This window comes from Hermetia illucens, chromosome 3, assembly GCF_905115235.1.
Source record: "Hermetia illucens chromosome 3, iHerIll2.2.curated.20191125, whole genome shotgun sequence".
Taxonomy (NCBI): Eukaryota; Metazoa; Arthropoda; class Insecta; order Diptera; family Stratiomyidae; genus Hermetia; species Hermetia illucens.
The window spans coordinates 160,086,179-160,104,515 of record NC_051851.1 but is presented as its reverse complement, the minus strand read 5'-3'; the positions used below and the strand labels follow the sequence as shown (position 1 = coordinate 160,104,515).

At 42.1% G+C, this 18,337-nt stretch overlaps 1 protein-coding gene across 2 annotated transcripts in view; it reads left to right on the top strand.

The window, feature by feature from the left end:
* Positions 1-18,337, top strand: part of LOC119652414 — a 307,544-nt gene that overhangs the window by 212,561 nt on the left and 76,646 nt on the right. Inside the window, exon 3 of one of the 2 annotated variants that reach the window (XM_038056531.1) lies at positions 228-3,237. The exons of the other annotated variant lie outside the window; for it this stretch is intronic. Coding sequence (XP_037912459.1) covers positions 2,383-3,237 — 855 coding nt within the window. The 5' untranslated portion in view covers positions 228-2,382. The remainder of the gene's footprint in view (positions 1-227; positions 3,238-18,337) is intronic. 2 annotated transcript variants of the gene reach the window in all.

The window sequence follows — 18,337 nt, the reverse complement described above, 5'->3', positions numbered from 1 at the left end:
TTTAGCTTTTCCTGAAGATTTTTCAAATATTTACGAACCTGCTGCAGTAATCGCATTAGAAACAAAACCATGTAGCTGTGAATGGTCTTCGCACCAACAATATTGATGAATATGTTATATATAACATAAAGTGTTTATGGTAAATCAGGTGTTATACGACAACCTCAACATAACCAGCCAAATAGGGCATATCGTTAATAAACCCTGTGTTAACAATTTCCTTTCAGCTACTACAACCATAACTTAATATAAATCGCGTTCCTGTAACTGTCCGTCAAAAACGCACGTAATTCTCATAAAAACTACATTCCCCCAAAAAAACTTTCTCTACACAACAAAAGAGAAAATCCACTCATATAAAAACATAACTTTATTGTAAGCAATGAAATCGAAATCAAGTAGCTTTTGAAACTATTAAAACAAAACTACAAACTGAAGTAGATAAAAGATAAATCACAAACACCCTCACAATCGCTTCCACTTGAAATTTTTGATGCGCAAGAATAGAATAGAATTGAATTTGTTAATAAAATAGCATTTTTATTCGAGAAAAAAAAGATAAAAGAGAACATTTTTAATGTAAAAATCCCTAAGTGTCTTAATTATAGCGAAAAAAATGCAGAATGCATGAAAAGATGCAACACAGTAAGCTATAGATAACATTTTTTATATGTGAGGAGTCGGAGAACAAGGAGAAATATTATCATTGTTTATTGCCATGAATGAAATGGGTCTTAGGAATTATTAAACGTATTAAGTGCTAACTAAACCAAAGAAGAATTGCTGTAAATTCCTTATGAACGCATGTTGATTTGTATTTTTGATGAAGGAAAACGGACTAAACCGAACATTTTTATAAACAAAGCTGTCATGATTGATCATTTGCCACAAGGAAGAAAACACAAAATATAACAAGAGACAATACAAAACCCAGTTTATATGCACATTACTGATAAGAATCAAAACCAGATTAATAAACCGTTGAATAGATTTTTAAAGATATTACTAATTTATATACGTTGTTGTTAGCTAAAGTTAACTAATTTGATATAATTTTATCCAAAAAGATAGTATTTTTATGGGATAGAATAATATGAAAAATAGTTTTGTTATCAACGTAATTTTTATAAGAAACGCAAGTGGAGGATTGTTGATGAACAACAATTTCTGAATAAGTTAGTTATTGTACCAAACAAACAATCCATTCTCAACCCCTTCCTAGTTTAGTCCTTTGCAATCCGCTTTACCTACCACAATTTTCCTTTCTCTCTCAAGTGCAGTAGATTTATCTGAAACAAAAGGATTTCATTTCTTTTGGTTCTATTCCACATTCGAAACTTAAATTCAAGCTCACAAGCATCTACACAACTAAATCAATCCAATGGTAGTACAACAACTAAAGATTGTCGAGAATCAAATTTCATGGGGCAAGCAACCAACCCTGGAAACAATATCGCAGCGATTGAGTTCGACTAGTCAAAACTTTGGGTTGAAAAAGCAGGTTGACAACTTGAAAACGGCATTCTCCGATATATCACTTCGAAACTTATATACAGGGAAATATTTATATAGATGAAGAACTAAAGATGAAATCTAAATAACCAACAACTAAAAAGTTTCATCCGAGAATTCACCAACGAGTATAACACAACAATCACACAATGACAATTCAAGTTACATTAATTTTCTAAAATCAACCAGAATCTAAAATCAACAAAAAAAAATCTAAAATCTATTCTTCTAGACTTGCTAACGAATCACTTAGAAACCAACTGAAATTGTAGCTTAAGAAGTTCTACTGGAACGAAAAAACCCACCAATCGTAAAGCACAAACAAAAAAAAAAGATATTTGAAAATTTATAGACAAGAGGTCGTCCTCACATTGCAAACTTTGATAAGTATCTACTTTCTCAACAATGACTATCGAAGGGTTTGCGATATTGTCTGACTTTTATAGTGAATCTTTCTTCTATTCGTTCTAGATGCAAAAAAAATATACAATCGTTGGTGAAGCCAGGACAATGATATAAGAGTTTGTGAAGGAATTTTTCGGTAGAGAATCTTTGCCGACTGAATCTTTATGTTCTGCCTAACGGGACAGGAAGATAATACAATCTAGCAATCGAAACTACCTATATCAGTTTTACTAATCCCTGTCTTGCTTGGGTACTTTGTGCTGCACTTTTTAACTTGATAGACATTGAACGAATATTGTAGACTTTTCTAAACTCAGTAAAGTGATAAAAGCAATTTTATACGACTTCATTCTACTGCGCTTAATTTTCCTTTAAATTTTTACCTTTCCCATAATCCTACACTTTCATCAATTACACTTAACTCAATCACACAAACACGTTACGCTGTGTTACTGTTGTTGAATAATGTATGCGGCTGCAGGTGGTGCATCACTTGCATCACGTCAGGCTCGACAGCGGCAACGACAGCAGTACAACAAGAACAAGGCCCTTCTTCAGCAACAAAAACTAGCACAACAAAAAGCAGGTGGAGCAGCGACACCGACACGACAGCAACAGAGTCGTCAATTTCATCAACTGCCAGCTTCTTATTTACGCACACCGCAATCGCAAGGGCGAAAACTCAGCGCAGGATATGCCACACAAAGCAAACTTCTACTGCCGATTGTTGAAGGCAACAATCAACAACAATCCTTACATCAACCCCATCATCAACAATTCGAGTCATACACCCGACCCATCTCGCCTCGACCCTCCATACGTCCAGATCACCCTAGCTATCAACAACTTCACAAATCTGCGACAGCCACTCTACCACTCAACTCACAGGCTGAAGCCACTCCACCTGCTACCCCTCTTGCTCCCGGAAAGCCAGGTGGTCCGAAGGGTGCCCCGCAATTCGGACCCTACACACATGCCCTACCGGTACCGCAGGATGCAATCATTGTCACCCCCGCCACTCCACTTACATCGCCAGGACATCGGAAAACTGAGGATCAGGAAGAGGTGGATGAGGCGGGTGGACAGCTGGAACGGAAATGCAGCTTCTACAGGGTACGAAGGACTAATGCATTCGAACACGATGCAACAACGCCGACTGGAGGAGGGTACGGGGCTGGATTGACCGTGACTACGGCTCAGGTCGATGTGGAAGAAGAGGTTTGCTATGGACTTCCAAATGGCGTGAGCAGTCACAAATGGGCGCAATCGGTATATTATTGCGCCTATTGTGAGGATGGATCGTATTGTGAACACATCGAGGTAATTATAGCTAAGGTGCAAAGGCATGTTCGCTTGTATGGTATTTATTCAGCATGCAATTACGCTTTCAATGTGTCGTGGGGGTTGAATTTTCTAAAGCAACCCGTGTTTAATATTCGATGTTAACTATATGTTTTAAAGATAACACTCATTTTGACCTTTGTATTTTACATACTTTTGTAATTCTACCTTTAATTCAGATACTCTTAATGGACTTTAATCTCCCGATCCTAAATCAATGCTAATAATTCTTACAACTGTCGTACTATCTAAAGTATTTCTTTAAGGACATACTCCTACAAAAAGGTTGATCTTCCAACAGGTGCTAATCACCATTTGAAAAAAGACTTTATCTAAAGTAGGCCTTACCCTATTATTAACTCCAAAATTCTGTCCTCAAAGCTGGTCTTCGAAGGAAGGAATAACGTAGGAAAGACTACTAGATACATCCAGAGAACATGCAGGCTCCAGAAGTTGAAAACCTGTTAATAGCAGCCATCGCAAATTCGGTTCGATGTGCATTCTGCATTTTTCCTTTTCTTCAGCTTTCGTTCTGTGCAGAAGCAGGATTGGCTCGCCTTGATCGCCTACGCCATTTTGATCTGCTAAAGGCCTGATCAGGATGAAATTGCAAGGCTTTTAAATCTCCATATAGAGTGTCAGGCCACCGTTGTTTTATTCGGCTTCGGTCGCTTACCATCGACTTCGATGTTCAAACGAGTGAATTCTCCTTGACGCGAATTACGTAACCATACCATCTAAGACGCCTCTCTCGCAATTTTTCAAACATCGGTGCAACGCCATATCGATCGCCAATATCATTATTTCGGATGTGATCAAAGCATGTCACGCCACTAGTCCAAAGCAGTATCTCCGTCTCCATTACCGCAAAACGGCGTTCATTGCCTTTTATAGTCGGCCAAGAACCAGAACCATAGAGGGCGACCGGGTAGACAACACTACGTTAAATCTAAATCCATGATACGATCGTTAATTCTTTGATCACAAAGAACACCAGGTGTGAAACGCCACCTAATCCAGGCTGTATTAATGCGTGAAGCAATTTAGTGGATAGATACATTGTCCTTGTAAAAATAATCCTAGCTTACAGGTAGGAGTCCGCTATGATGGTTACCTCTCCTAGATTAGATCCCCAAAGAGTTTAAAATCAGAATTTGGATGTGCGACCTATGGTAACGAACTGAACAAAAAATTAGTCTTTGTCAACCGAAAACACCTTAGATTTTGCCCTGAAATTGCTAAGACATTTCTTTTTTGCATTCCCGGTAACTAATGTGCGAATATCTTTTTTATATGAATTTCGTTGGTGGGTACCATATAGAAGATATTCTCCGCTATCTTACCAGGTCGGATAGAGGCACTTCAGGCAAATCTGCAACAGATCAGGTTTCCTCTGTGCGGCAAGCGATGGAAAAACTGGCCGTCAGTTGCACCATATTTTAATCGACTTTAAGGCTTCCTATGATAGCCAGGGTAAAACTGTACACGGCCATGAGAGAGTTCGGTATGCCGGCGAAATTGATACGACTGACAGGTAAAAGCAGGAGGATCACTTTCGAGACCATTTAACCTCAGCATAATATTATAGAAACCTTATCATGCGTTCTCTTTAACCTGACCCTGGAAACTTCTTACTGTACAAGATAATAATCTTGCCAGTTCTCATGTATTTTTCGCTTAGCAATATTAAGTGTGTGAACTATGAATGAATGACCCGCGAATTCAAAGAAATTTGGTGTTTCGGGAGTGTAGCTGTAGTTTCCATAATATTTTCAGCTACAGCCATTGTCTCTGAGTCCCTTACTCACTAGATACCTCGGGACTCACACACAGTCTGATTTAAATCATGCAGAAGTTCAGCATTCTCCAAATGTGCTCGATTTTGGAGAGGCTTCTCCCATTAGTCTATCAATAGCCACAATCACCAAAACTCTTCAATATTTTTTAAGTAGGTAGGAACTTTATAGCCTAAACAAGTAGGAACAGCAGCCTCCAATATAAACGAATCATTCATTAGCTTCAAGCTCTTCTATCAAAATGTGGGACGCCTACGAACCAAACTGTTGTATTTCAACCTATCCGCCCTGGCTTACCAGCCCCGCGTCCTCTGAATTTGTGAAACCTTGCTAGATGATAGGATTTTAAACTCTAAGCTTCTGTAAGGCTACTTAGTCAGTCGCTCTCATAGACATTGCTAGGCTTTGTCCTAATTATTGTGAAGTCTCCCTTTCACGCTGAACCTATCTTCTCCGCCTACTTTTCTCTTTGCAACTGTATAACCCTGCGCGTCTCTTATCCAAACCTTTCCACTTTCGCCTATATGAGGAATTCTTGGAAAATTGTCGGACATCCTAGCTGTAGTTCTCCCCCCCCTTTTTTTCATTAATTGTGGTTAGTTTAAACTTCCTATATTCACCTTACCTAACATTCCCGCCCTCAATCATTTCCTAGTAATTCCTTCCACCCTTCTCTTTCCTTTATACCTTTATGAATATCTGTGGTGTTCTTCAATTCAACACCTCCAGAAACGACTTAAAACACATTTTTGACCTTATATTCTCCAACTTGCCCCCCCCCTCACTTTTACTCCTTGCGGTTTACCCCTAAAATTCAAAGGAGCTCCGTCTCATACACGCTGCAAGGAAAAATAAAACTTTCGAGAGCGATGCTGATCTCACTGAGTTTAAACCTGTATGAGCTTCCGTAAAGTCACTTGTATGTATTTAAGTTTAGGCAGATGAATCTGGCTAGTGTTGAGGCCGCATTGGCATGCGGAAACTTCATGCCGTTTTAGTCTTAGCAATACCTGCAACTCTACCCAACCTCTTCCCACCTTCTTCAATTTTGCAGGCTTATCTTTTAACTCACCTCAATTATCGTGTAAATGACTTTGTAGTTATTTTTTCCAAATACACAATGTACCTTCCCCTGCGTACTCCTTCCTCCGGCTTGTTGTTGTTGTCGTATAAATAAGTTGGCACTGAACCCTCTTTAGACTCTTAGCTGCCACCTTTCATCATACTGGAACTTCAACCAAGACCTCGGTGTAACTAAAGGCGATAAGCTCCACTTCCGCAGACACTGTTTGGATGTCTGCAATCGCGCTACAATAAAGTCTAGCTTCATATTGCGTATCTCCTCTGACATAGCCTCTGTCTTCACGTTTTTCAACTCCCTCGTCCGTAGCATTCTTGAGTACTGCTCCTTCATCTAGCTTCCATCCCGCATCTGTGACTGGCTGCGGAAGAACTGAGGAACTGCTCCACATCCACTGACTTCACTCACCGCGACAGCTTGGTACTCTCACCACTAAGCTGTCCGTACACTGAATATTATACAAAAAAGTCGATGCGTTGGAAAATTTGGAAAATCAAAAGAACAACCCAGCCTCAAGAGACCAATAACCAATCATCATCATCAATGACGCATCAACCGGTGCATGGCCTGGGCCTGACTTAGTAAGGAACTGCAGACATCTCGTTTTTAAGCAGAACTCTACCAATACGATAGCACTAAAAGCTATTGGGCATTCCAGGCAGAGTTAGTCACTTCTTCTTTATCTTTCTTATCATGCAGATTAGGTGACACAGCCAACGCATCCATTTTCACGCATTTTCTTCATAACCAAACGTTACTAGCACCGCTCATAAATTTCACCGTTGTATACTTTATGGAATCGTCTATTCCCCTGTAGAAGGCCATAAGTTTTTTGCAGGATTCTTACCTTGAACCCCGCTAGGAGCTCGCAATTGTTCTTGTTATGAACCCAGACCTTCGAAGAATACAAGAGGAAAGTAATCCTGTCTGGACTTAAACCGTTGAGAATGGCGGGAGAGCTGGAAAGTAATCCGGATGCTCCTGTCTGGCCTCGCACTTTGGACATCATGGCTGAGAGCTGTGACGTTCGATTTGCACGCGCTTAATTTTGTAGAACGTGATTTCGTCTGGAGGTAGATACGTTTGCTTATTGTTATATGCAAAATAACACCCCTGATAACTTCTACTCAACAAATTGTATTCATTTACAAGGACGGCGAAATGATTGAGAGGGTAGAACGTCAGCCCCCCAATCTCATTGCTCTAGGTTCTAATTCCAGTTGTCGTGAATTTCTATGTACGTCTTGTGTTTGCTTCGCTGCTGTGAGCTTATCACTTGCTCAGCGTGAAAATGAAGCACAATCTGACTATGTCGATGCCCAATACTCCATCCGGGAATGAAAACGAAACACTAAAAGAAAATGTTTCAAAAGAAAGGATCATTTAACGTTAAATCCTATTCTATGTGATTGGTGACATGACTCCAAGGGTTTTTAAAATTATATATTTTACGTTTGTCATGTATCTTTCACACGAGGATGAAACCGCTGATCATATAATTGATTCTAGGAAGGACGTGGATACTCACTGAAATGAATGAAAGTAAGAAACATACAAGAACAATGTATGTATCTAAGCTTAATACGTCTATCTTGATTACATTATGATTATAAGAATAAAAGGAACAAAATGGTGAATCCTATGTATCCAAAGTGCGTAATGTGCAAGTGGTAGGAGAAGCGAATCCGTTGCCAGGTTGCTTTTTGCGGCTACCGCCAGGCACGCTCTTTTGGCCTGGGAGCCGGTTTCCGACAGACTTCGGTCTAGATTAAGGAGCATCACAATTGTACAATGCTACGCACCAACGGATACTTCTGATGTAGTGGAGAAGGATGCTTTTTATGAGCAATTAAACGCGGTTCAGAGGAAGCTTCCTAAAAGTTATATTGTGATCATGATGGGTGAACTGAATGCCAAGGTGGTATCTGACACCACCTTGTTCAGACATGTGATGGGGAAGCACTGCCTTGGCGACCGTAAGGGTATTGGGGGGAGGTTCATGGGTTTCCGCAACTGCAACTTTCACTTCCAGAGCTACATTGGTGGCACACTGTTGCACAGAGCCTGCCGTAAAGCAGTAGATTTAGGAGTCCTTTCGACCAGCAAAACCGTTCCAAATGTGTCACGAGTGAAAAATTGTTGAAGAGGGGGTAGGTATCATAATGATTGAGTTTTTGAGATCGTCACAAAAAAATAAGCCATGAGGAAATTGAGCGCGAAGTAGGTGTTTCAAGCCTTTTCAGAGGAACGAAACGCCACCCAATAGGCAGGATCCTGGGAATAAAATCAACCCTAAAGGGGAAGAATTTCGGCCAGGCTTACGCGGTTCAACAAGCCCTGACGAAGGAACTGGACAGCGCTCCAGCCCAGGCGTTCATAGAAGCGTGCGAAAGCTGGAAAACTCGTTAGCGGCAGTTGGTAGATGCAGACGGGTGCTACTATGAAAAATTATAACCGCTTATACTATTCTCATTAATATTTTTTTAAACTGAGTCCTACTATTTTCTTAACAGACCATGTATCTTCAATCTTTTTACTGCCCGATGCACCTTTCCTTGGGGGGCTTAAAGTGCTGAACGGAATCAGTGTTGTCTTAAATGCTGCAAAACCATAAGCAACTGTTGATTTGTTAGGACAGGACTTCCATTTATCCAACCACTCACTTGCTTGGATGGACCAATGAAACCTTGGTGGATAAAGTGACGAACACAACATCATGAACAAACCATCGATCTAAGCTGAAAAGTGGATAAAGGAACAATAAATGACTCCAATCTCAGTTGATCAGACACACCGCCAAAATGGAAGACTACTAACACTGCAAGTCATGTGAGTGACTAAGTGGTCTACATGAAAGAAAGGCTCAGTCTTTTAGGAAACAGGAAAATTTCATCTAAATCATTTCATACCAACGCTACAAGGCACGATTTTCTCTAAAGTAGAATTCGAATGCAGCCTCCCCACTAAATGAAGCACTAGAAAGACCAACAAGTTGGGTTATCATTATTTCAGAATCTCATATACCTCCCCTACAAACCAGAATGCTTAAATACTAACGCTTCCCATTGGTGTAGCAAAAAAAGTCAGAAATTTCCAAAACAGCATCTAGATATTCTGATCCCCACTGCAGATAAAGCAAACTTTAAAGCTACAATGACACAGCATGTTGCTGCAGAAGAGTACGATAGAGTCCTATTCGCAAATTACAAACAAAAAGTAGATAATTCCACTATGAAATTATGATATTACCTTAGATGGGGGAGACTAAAAAAAGAAAAATAAATCAGATTTCCCACATAGCTGGAATGGCAGTAGTTTGGGGTCATCCAACGATTTCCTCTTTAGATAGTAAATATCCGAACGTAAATTTGTTTTTTTCTATGGATACCACACAAATTACTCTGTTCTACGGAAGGTCTTCTTGGTAGTAAAATTACGTAATCCTTGCAAGTATGAGAGATAATCAAATATCCTCTCTCGTATAGCGCTAGTTGCCTGAAGTCTGAACCTCCAATAAACCAAATCCTCCGCAAAATCTTGCAAGTTTAATGCAAAACGCAAAATCCAAGTCAAAACCCCGCCGTATCCTTATTAAAATTCAATAGATCATCAAGACTGTGTAGCAATTAAATCAGCATAAATAATAAGAAAATGATATATGATTAACCAGCACCAAACTAACCGCCACACCGCCACCGCCTAACTATATTTACCTAATACTCTCCATCATCCCCGACGAGCCAAACTAACGAGGGGCATTAGGGACTAACTTTATCTGAGGTGTACGCTCTAATAAATATTTAAACACGCTGCATATACAAGCACCGGTTGAGTGCTTGATCGTATCCTTTTTCCGTTCACTATTCTCATTAGGGTAGAGCCAACTCAGGCCATGATGGCAGGAGACGACGACAGCACACTTCATGTTGTCCAAAATATTGCAAAATATCTCGCTAGGTTACATTGCAGAATCGCTTGTGATAAATAATTACCAGTTTCTGGGATCTGAAAAGATGCAGAGTTAGATGGAAGTAGCGTGAATGAGATGTGGGAGATAAATTTCGAAGCTGGTGTGCTTCGTGCGCCTCCAGGCCCACAAAAAAGCCGAACTCCGAAACCGACCTCCAACCAGGGACCATGTATTCATTATATGGCACCCTCAATGGAGTACAACCCTCCCCCCCTTTTCCTGGCATTGCAACTGCAGGACCTGCAAAATGAGTCAGTTCGAAAAGTGTCGCTCCATTCTCATTTGGGCGACATATTCAGTGCTCACGGGACAATATCACCTCAAACACTTCCAAATCACAATGTCGATTCCACAAAACATATCCTGGACATGCCAACTAATCCTGATAATGTGTGCTCCCACTTGGCTTTGTGTCGTCTGAATGATGAATTGATATCGGAAATCCTTTTCAACCCGACGCAAGTACAACAAATAATATGAGTAGTTGCGGCAATACAAAAGTTGCGGGAAATCCTCCCGAGAGGGAAATGAGTATCGTCCTGTGTAATTGAACAAACCAATCAATGTTTGGCGACAATATTGGTGAGGGTGGTGGATTATTGCTGGTTGTAGGCTTATTAAACCTTGCATATGGATGTGATCCATATAAAGGGACGCAAGGACTACGTATGTACTCTACAAACCAAATAGAGTTGACCCAATTTGCTGACGGGATAATTGAAATGAGGTAGAGATTTATGACTGAGCCCAATTAATTAGGTTATTCAATCAATTTATGGATTTCCTGCTGGAGTTTAACGTACTTCTGTCAAACTTTTCTCATTGGATTGGAAATGGCTAAAAGGCGTAGGGTTTTTTTTTTTTTTTTTTTTTTTTTTTTTTTTTTTTTTTTTTTTGGGGTAGGGTAGGTGAATGCATTTACGCACACAGTGTTGGACTCCCGATTCGGTACGTTGTCGGACTACCAACTAAACACCTCCCCATCGTCAGAGAGCTAGCCTGGAACCGTTTGTCACATTACTTCGGGCCAGCCCCCGAACTCTCCCGCCTTGCGGAGCCTTCAAATCAGGGAATTCCTTTCACCAACGGGAGGGGAGAGGAGGAAGGGAACTGTCAGTTCAAGGAACCCCCTGTCATCCGGCTCCTCCACCGGTCGAGTTCTATCTTCTTAGCAACGAGAAGGGCCCGAACGTAATGGGCAACACGGTTCCACCTGTCAGCAGTCCTCAGCATCTCTTCCACAATGTTGTCTGGAGAGAGATCCCCTGTGTTTAAATAGAGCTGCTGACGAACCCCATCCCACCTTCCACAAGAAAAAAAAGTGTGGTGGGCATCGTCTACAACTCCATTGCAAAACACACAATGCGGAGAACGCGCCTTTCCAATCTTGTGCAGGTAAGACTGAAAATTTCCATGCCCACTTAAAAATTGGGTAAGGAAATAGTCAGTCTCACCATGCTTCCGATTCAGCCACGCACCTAAGTTGCCGATGAGCCGCGCAGTCCATCTGCCTCTAGTTTCATTTTGCCAAGAGAGCTGCCACTCGTCTAGAGTGTGTTGCCGTTGCGTAGGGTTACCTCTAGTAAATACGAGCACGAGCTAATTCAGAATAAGTCTTGTCAACACTTCTGTCAATCGCTGACAGGAACTAAAATGGAGTGAAAATCGACGGCTCCATACTATTAAGGACACACTAAAACTAGTTTCCATCAATTCGGCAGATGGTGCTAGTATTGTAGGCAGGTCAGTATCAGCGGCTGCTCTGAGGAGCTGAATTAGCGTTGTAGAGCTCCTTTTTGATTCCACAGGCTTCCAAATCCCATGACTGTTCAGCACGTTCGTGCCTGCCCCACCAGCTTGGACGATGCTCTTAGTAAGTACAAAGCCTTAATGACCGTAAGAATGGCTATGCTAAGCTTGAGGCTCGTACCATCGCCCGACCTTCGACAGACTTCCAGTACCGCCAGTGGCGAATCGTGAATGACCATAAAACTCGGTCACTCTGCATGAATCCTAGAAAACTTCTACAATGACTGCAAGTTACGTAATGGGATGGGAATATCCAGAGTTCCGATGGTATTATGTTCAGGATGTTGCTATGACCGCTAGACTTCGCTAGGCAACAGCCGGGCTCACCTAGTCTAACAGCACTGCACGCTACAGTGTATAAGGTTCTGACACACCGTCCTCCCCGCTGACGTATGGACTAGCAGCTCCAGAGTCTTACTAGAAGATTCCATCCAGCACCCATTCGATTTTCAAAGATGAGTGGACTTTTATATTTCTCTCGCTCATGCTTTCAGTATTCTGCCAACATGCTAGTGAGAACCGGGTCTTGGCAGTCCTGATAGTCAACATAAACCTCTTCAAGGAGTCCCTGTATGACTACCAGTATCTACGCCTGTGGCAAATATTGAAGACCCCATAATCAGTTTCCTGAGATTGGGCAGGTTTTCATTCCATCATGGTGGTAGTGAAGAAGGTTTCGGTTGTTGCTTCTGCTTTGAGTTTAGTTCATCCGTCGTGCCAAGATTACCATTTCGAACATCGGCAAATTTTTAATAACTTGGCCCAAATTTCTCCAATCCCTGAAGGGTGAAGACAACAATGAGATTTACACTGAAAAGTACCCAACTGTGATCTGACTGAGATCTCTAGTCAGATACTTTCTAGTTCTCCACTCTGAAAGCCCAATTGTCTGTTAGTAGGATCATATCAAGAACCTCCTCCCAACTATCACAGTTATCTGAATTGGGAAATTGATTTGTAGACCACTGACACCAGTTATTTATTATTTAAGTCCCATTGTGAGTTAGTTGGGTGATATCGAGGATTTCCTCCCAATCATTATAGCTCTTAGAATTACAATTATGAAAGGTTGATGTACTGGTTCTGTCAAACACTGATCTGTGTTAATAATAAAGTCAAAAAGAGACTCAGCTCTTTCACTGATTCCCGAGCAACTGGACCACTTTAGTGTCGCATCCTACCACCAACCATCGTTGCTGGGACGGTGGACGTCAGATTCCGTTCTCCTGGTGGATCCACAGCCTGCCTCAGCTTGACCACGATCAGATCCCTGGAGCTCCGAAAAAAGAAGACATGCAAGCTTTTTCTGGGAAGCACACTTGTTCTAGGCTGTGCCCCCGATCAGAGTTCCTTGTGTTATGAAATAAATTGCAATATATACTTTGGAGGCTTTTGATGGTTTGCCCGATGCAGGGCTCGTGTTTTAATGCGACGACCAGTAGAATAGCTGAGATGCACTTCGAATGCTACAAAAATATTTGGGCTGCCTTCAGCATGAGTTGGTTGCGTAGGGAGATCAGTCAGTCCCCGCGCGATGCAGGGACTCATATATCCCTGAATTTTTTATCCTCACGTGCTATGATGTGAAATTGACCAATCAGCTGGAAGGTATCAAAGCAAGGGATGTATCCCTTCTGGTTCTCCTTGCAGTCCACTAGATGCACGATGACCACATCCGGCTGCCTGACCGTGGAAAGATTTCATAGTTCGTACCGTTGCTGTTTCAATGTTTGTAGCAAGTGCTTGGCGTCCGAGCCTTTATAGACTCAACTTCTCTTGTTTTGTTGTTCGACCTCATCCTGAAATCGATAATCCCATTCATCTGTACAAGCCTCCTTATTCCTTGCAATCCTGTTCAGAATATGGTTGACCTTCTGGTGCCAACTCTTGTGGGTCACTCCAACGTACTTCAGCTTCTTCACTGCCTTCCCGTGGTTGACACTATTGTCTTTCCTTATTTTCTTGCTCACTCCTGACGTCAACAGTTTCGAGGTGGGAGTACTGTGGTTGGTATTCGCTAAGTTTAGTTCAACAATGGGGTTTGCAAGCTGGAAACCGCTAGTGCGACTATCGTCCCGCTTTTGGGAGGTCCAGGAAGTTAACCTCAGCACAGGGATGCTAAGGCAGGCAGCAGTCATACTGCCTTCGATTGCGCTGACTGGATGCCAGCAGCTCTTTTTTTATGGTATGCCTGGCATGAACACTTCTTCCTCTGATCCATTATTGATTTTGTTTTATAAGGTTCCAATCCCTGAATGCCTATCCTGGCTGGCCTGCCGCCAGGGTAAGGATGTTACTTGAAACTGAAGGTGACAAAGGGACTATTGAACATGCAGCTTTCAGCGTATGCAGTTGCACCTTAACTAGTGGTTCTTTTAGCTCGTTTTTAGGGGTTTATGTAAAAGAAAAGCTTAAAATCGGTTTACTGTCTGTCTGTCTGCCTGTCCGTCTGTCTGACTGCCTGTCTGTCTTTTTTCTATGGATGGAGGTGGAAATGTTACAAAGACACTGCCGCGCCAGATTACAGCAGTGTGTGGGGTTCTCAACCACTAAAACCACCCCCATTTTCTCCAGCATTACTTTGCGGGGTTTGCGCTTTAAGCGACCAAACCTTCCGTTCTTCGGGACCTCCTTGCGCGTTCCGCTTTTCCAAGTCCCTCCTGTATACTTTTAATTGCGGAGTTCACCGTACAGTCTCTCTCCGAGTTCAGAATTTCCTCGACGATGTTCTGCGGGCTTAGGTTGATTTTCAGGCAGTCTTCCAGGCTCCTCCTCTCTGAGTAAAATCGTGGACAGTGGAACATAACATGCTCCAGGTGCTCAGGTTTGCAACCGAATTCAGGACAAAAGAGAGAATCATCCAGTCTGAATTGGTGCAGATACTTCCTGTAACCAACATGACCTGAGAAGAATTGCATTAGATGGTATTTCATTTCGCCGTGTCGTCACTGGATCAACTCCTCAATACGGGGAATCAAAGTGTAGGTCCAGCGACCCCTCTGCGAGTCGTCTCACCATTGTTGCCACTTATCCAGCGACTCTCGCCTTGCCGCCTTTCGGTATTCTGCATCCTTTTCAGGCGGATTCATTTTCCTTTTCTCGTACAGACAGCGTGTCTCACTTGCCAGAATGTCTATCGGGATCATTCCCCCAATAACACACGCTGCGTCGCCTGTTATTGTTCTGAAGGCGCTGCACACTCTTAGCGCCACTAAGCTTTAAGTCATATTTACCCTCCACCGATTATTCTCGCACGCTAGTGTTTCCTCCCAAACTGGTGCCGCGTATAGTATTGTGAAGCGAACCATTCCAGCTACAAGTAATCTGCGACTGTATCATGGGCCTCCAATGTTAGGCATCATCCGTGCTAATGATACGCTAGTATTTGCCGTTTCACAGGCATAGTCCAGTTGTCCCTTGAAATTGATTTTAGCATCAATCGTCACCCTCAGGTATTTGATAACCGGTTTCGAAATGATAATGTGATCACCAGCACGAATATTAACCGCATTCCTCTTCCTTAGGTTGGTGATCAAGACCGCCTCCGTCTTTTGTTCCGCGAGGTCAAATTGAACCATCTCCAGCCACGCTATTATAGCGCTAATGGTTTCGTTAGCGAACACTTCAACGTCTTCAGGTTGTTTCGCGAAGACGATCACAGCCACATCATCTGTGAAACCGATTATCGTGGCCTCCTTTGGCACGGGAAGGACAAGGATCCCATTATACACCACGTTCTACAGGAGAGGACCCACCATTGAACCCTGTGGTACTTCAGTAGTGATGGTGTACTGCTTGGATCCCTCATCCGTATCGTACCAAAGTGTCCTCTCCGAGAGGTAACGTTCGAGGAGTTTAGTCAAAAAACTAGGGACACACCGTTTTAGCCAGTGAGCTTTTTATCTACTTGAATTGAACGCAGTTTTGACGCCCAACGTCGATGACATCGCGTCTCGAGCCAGCTTCAAAACAAGGTCTACGGCGTCGATCGTTGATGAAGCAAATGGGGCGGTATGATGATGGGTGTTCTGGGTGCTTATTCGGCTTCGGGAGCAAAACTAGTTTTTTTCTCTTCCACCGGTCGGCTCATCCGCTTGTCCATAAAACATGACCAGCAGGAAAACAGATCCTCGTCCTTTGGATAGACGGCCTGCTATCTCGGCTCAGCACACTCCTGGCCCGTCCGAAGACCGTTTTTAGCAGCGTTGCAGAGAGGACCTGCTAAGACTGTTCAATGCACTTCCTGCAACGCTGTTACATCAGCCCTATATTGGGACAGGGTATCAGTTAATTGCTTGGCAGCTCCATCCCTGATCAGGGAGTGCACGTTCCATGAGAAAATGTGCAAATCGTTATTCCTTTGTCGTTGCTGGGTTCGTCGTTGTGTAATCCGTCCAGTCCGAGGCTCCTGTTATGATTTTGTAACAAATTGTTTTCAATGTAGGGTTGCCAGTCCTACCTAACCCCCAACCTGGAGGACCAGTTAGTACAATTTTTCCCGTTTTTAGGCGCGGCAGACTCGACTTCATCCTTTTCCGTCTGCAGATTTTCGTTAAGAAGGAGCTCCCAGCGGTCACCACGTGGAGGTGGAGATAGGGTTTGGTAGTAAAGCTGTTGGTGTTGGTTCAGCAGGCATTTCGCAGGTTTTATGCTCCATCGTGGATACCAATCCACGTTTCGCCTTGGGACCTATACTACCCTTTGACCACCATGCTGATGCCTTTATTTATCACGTATTAAATCTGTCTTGGAAATATTGGTATATACACTGAATAAACAATACTGGAAAGTTTGGTAGAAACCCCACCATTATTAACATAACTCTTCAGCGAAGCATTTGCCGCTTTTGAGAAGGGTCTTAAGTCAATAGAGCTATGTATGAATGAGCCTATTTTACATCGATGTATATTTTTATATAAGAACCTCAGAAAGCATTTCTTGTCTTAAGGGCGGAGTTTTTAGTATGCAATTTGTTTATATATCTATTTTTCATATCAGTAGGCTAATTCTGTGTGTGGCTCATTAAAAGCTAGCTTCATCATAAAGTGACGCCAATTCTGGAAATTCCTGTCAAATTTGTTGAGAACTTCTGGTTTCAGATGGAGATTTGCTTCTTACTTTGATGTTTTAAACTGATTGACGTCCTATACATGATATGACCTTTTCATGAACACCAGGTACGTGAAGGTAGATTCGGTAACCACAAACTATTTCTAATGTGATTCTCTCTGACCAAACCATGGACCCACCAAGAATCAAACCTCCTGCCACGTGTATGGTAATATTAATCTCCTGAACTGTTTGTATTCGTACACGTGTATCCAACTGAGATGAAACCAGGCCACTCCCTAAAGGCAAGAGTCGTTGATTATCCTTCCAGTTATAGACACGCTACTCGTAAATAATCACTCCTTCTGTTATTTGAATGCCTTGTATCGTCCTGAGCATCGAAAGTCAGGGGGTTTTCTTCTAGAAATTTCAGCAGGAGCTAATCAAATTAATGGAAAGGAAAAACTTATCCAGCGAACAAAATAATAACCAACAAGATATCAGATTAAATAATAATTCCGCCCACCAGAGGAATAGAATGAAGGTCACGGAAAAAGCAAGGTGCTAGTATTTCTGGAAAAATAATATACACTTGGCACCCGAACCTTCTTCCTTGGTATCATTACTATTCACAACGAATCCTCTCTTTATATCCACAGAACAATTATAGATAAACGTACACCGAAAAGCATTCAAGAACTGAAGATAACACAGGCGAGCAAGTCAAACACAGTGGCTCAATTGAGTTTGGTTTTGACCTAAATTCAGACTTCCCGTGAAGTCCTTTTGCAAATAAAATGCTCCATGCATGCAGATTAGTGTTCTCTTCATTAAGTTATATCATATGCAACCCCGCTTCCATTCATTCCACTTCCTGATTTTAGATCCGCTTCGAACGCATATTCCGATACCATTGTATGACCAATAATTTTCTAGATAAAAGCCGAATAGGATATTCCTGAAACTCATGGGTTTGCAGTGTTTACCGTCCTGAGCAAATTCACTCGGAGCCCGTATTCAATGCAGCTTGATACAAAGCTACGAATCTAATCCCTGGGCAAAGATTCCAACAATAACAGCATTCACAGATATCAGATATATGCAACGGAAAATCGAAGAGCCGTAAAGTCTCCAAGCGTGTACGAGGATATTTTAACACATGTGGGTATATACTCGTACTATAGACTGTACGTATTTATTTTTATCTGTACATAGACGCCTGTAGATATCCAGTTTTCCTAGGAGTGAAAATCTGTTGATGGGAAACTTAATGGATTTCCTGCTTGCAACAGATAGGACAAATGATGTGATTTCCGTTCGGTCTTTAAGAGGAAATATTTCATTCTGCAGCGAGGCTTGTTCTATGTACCATTG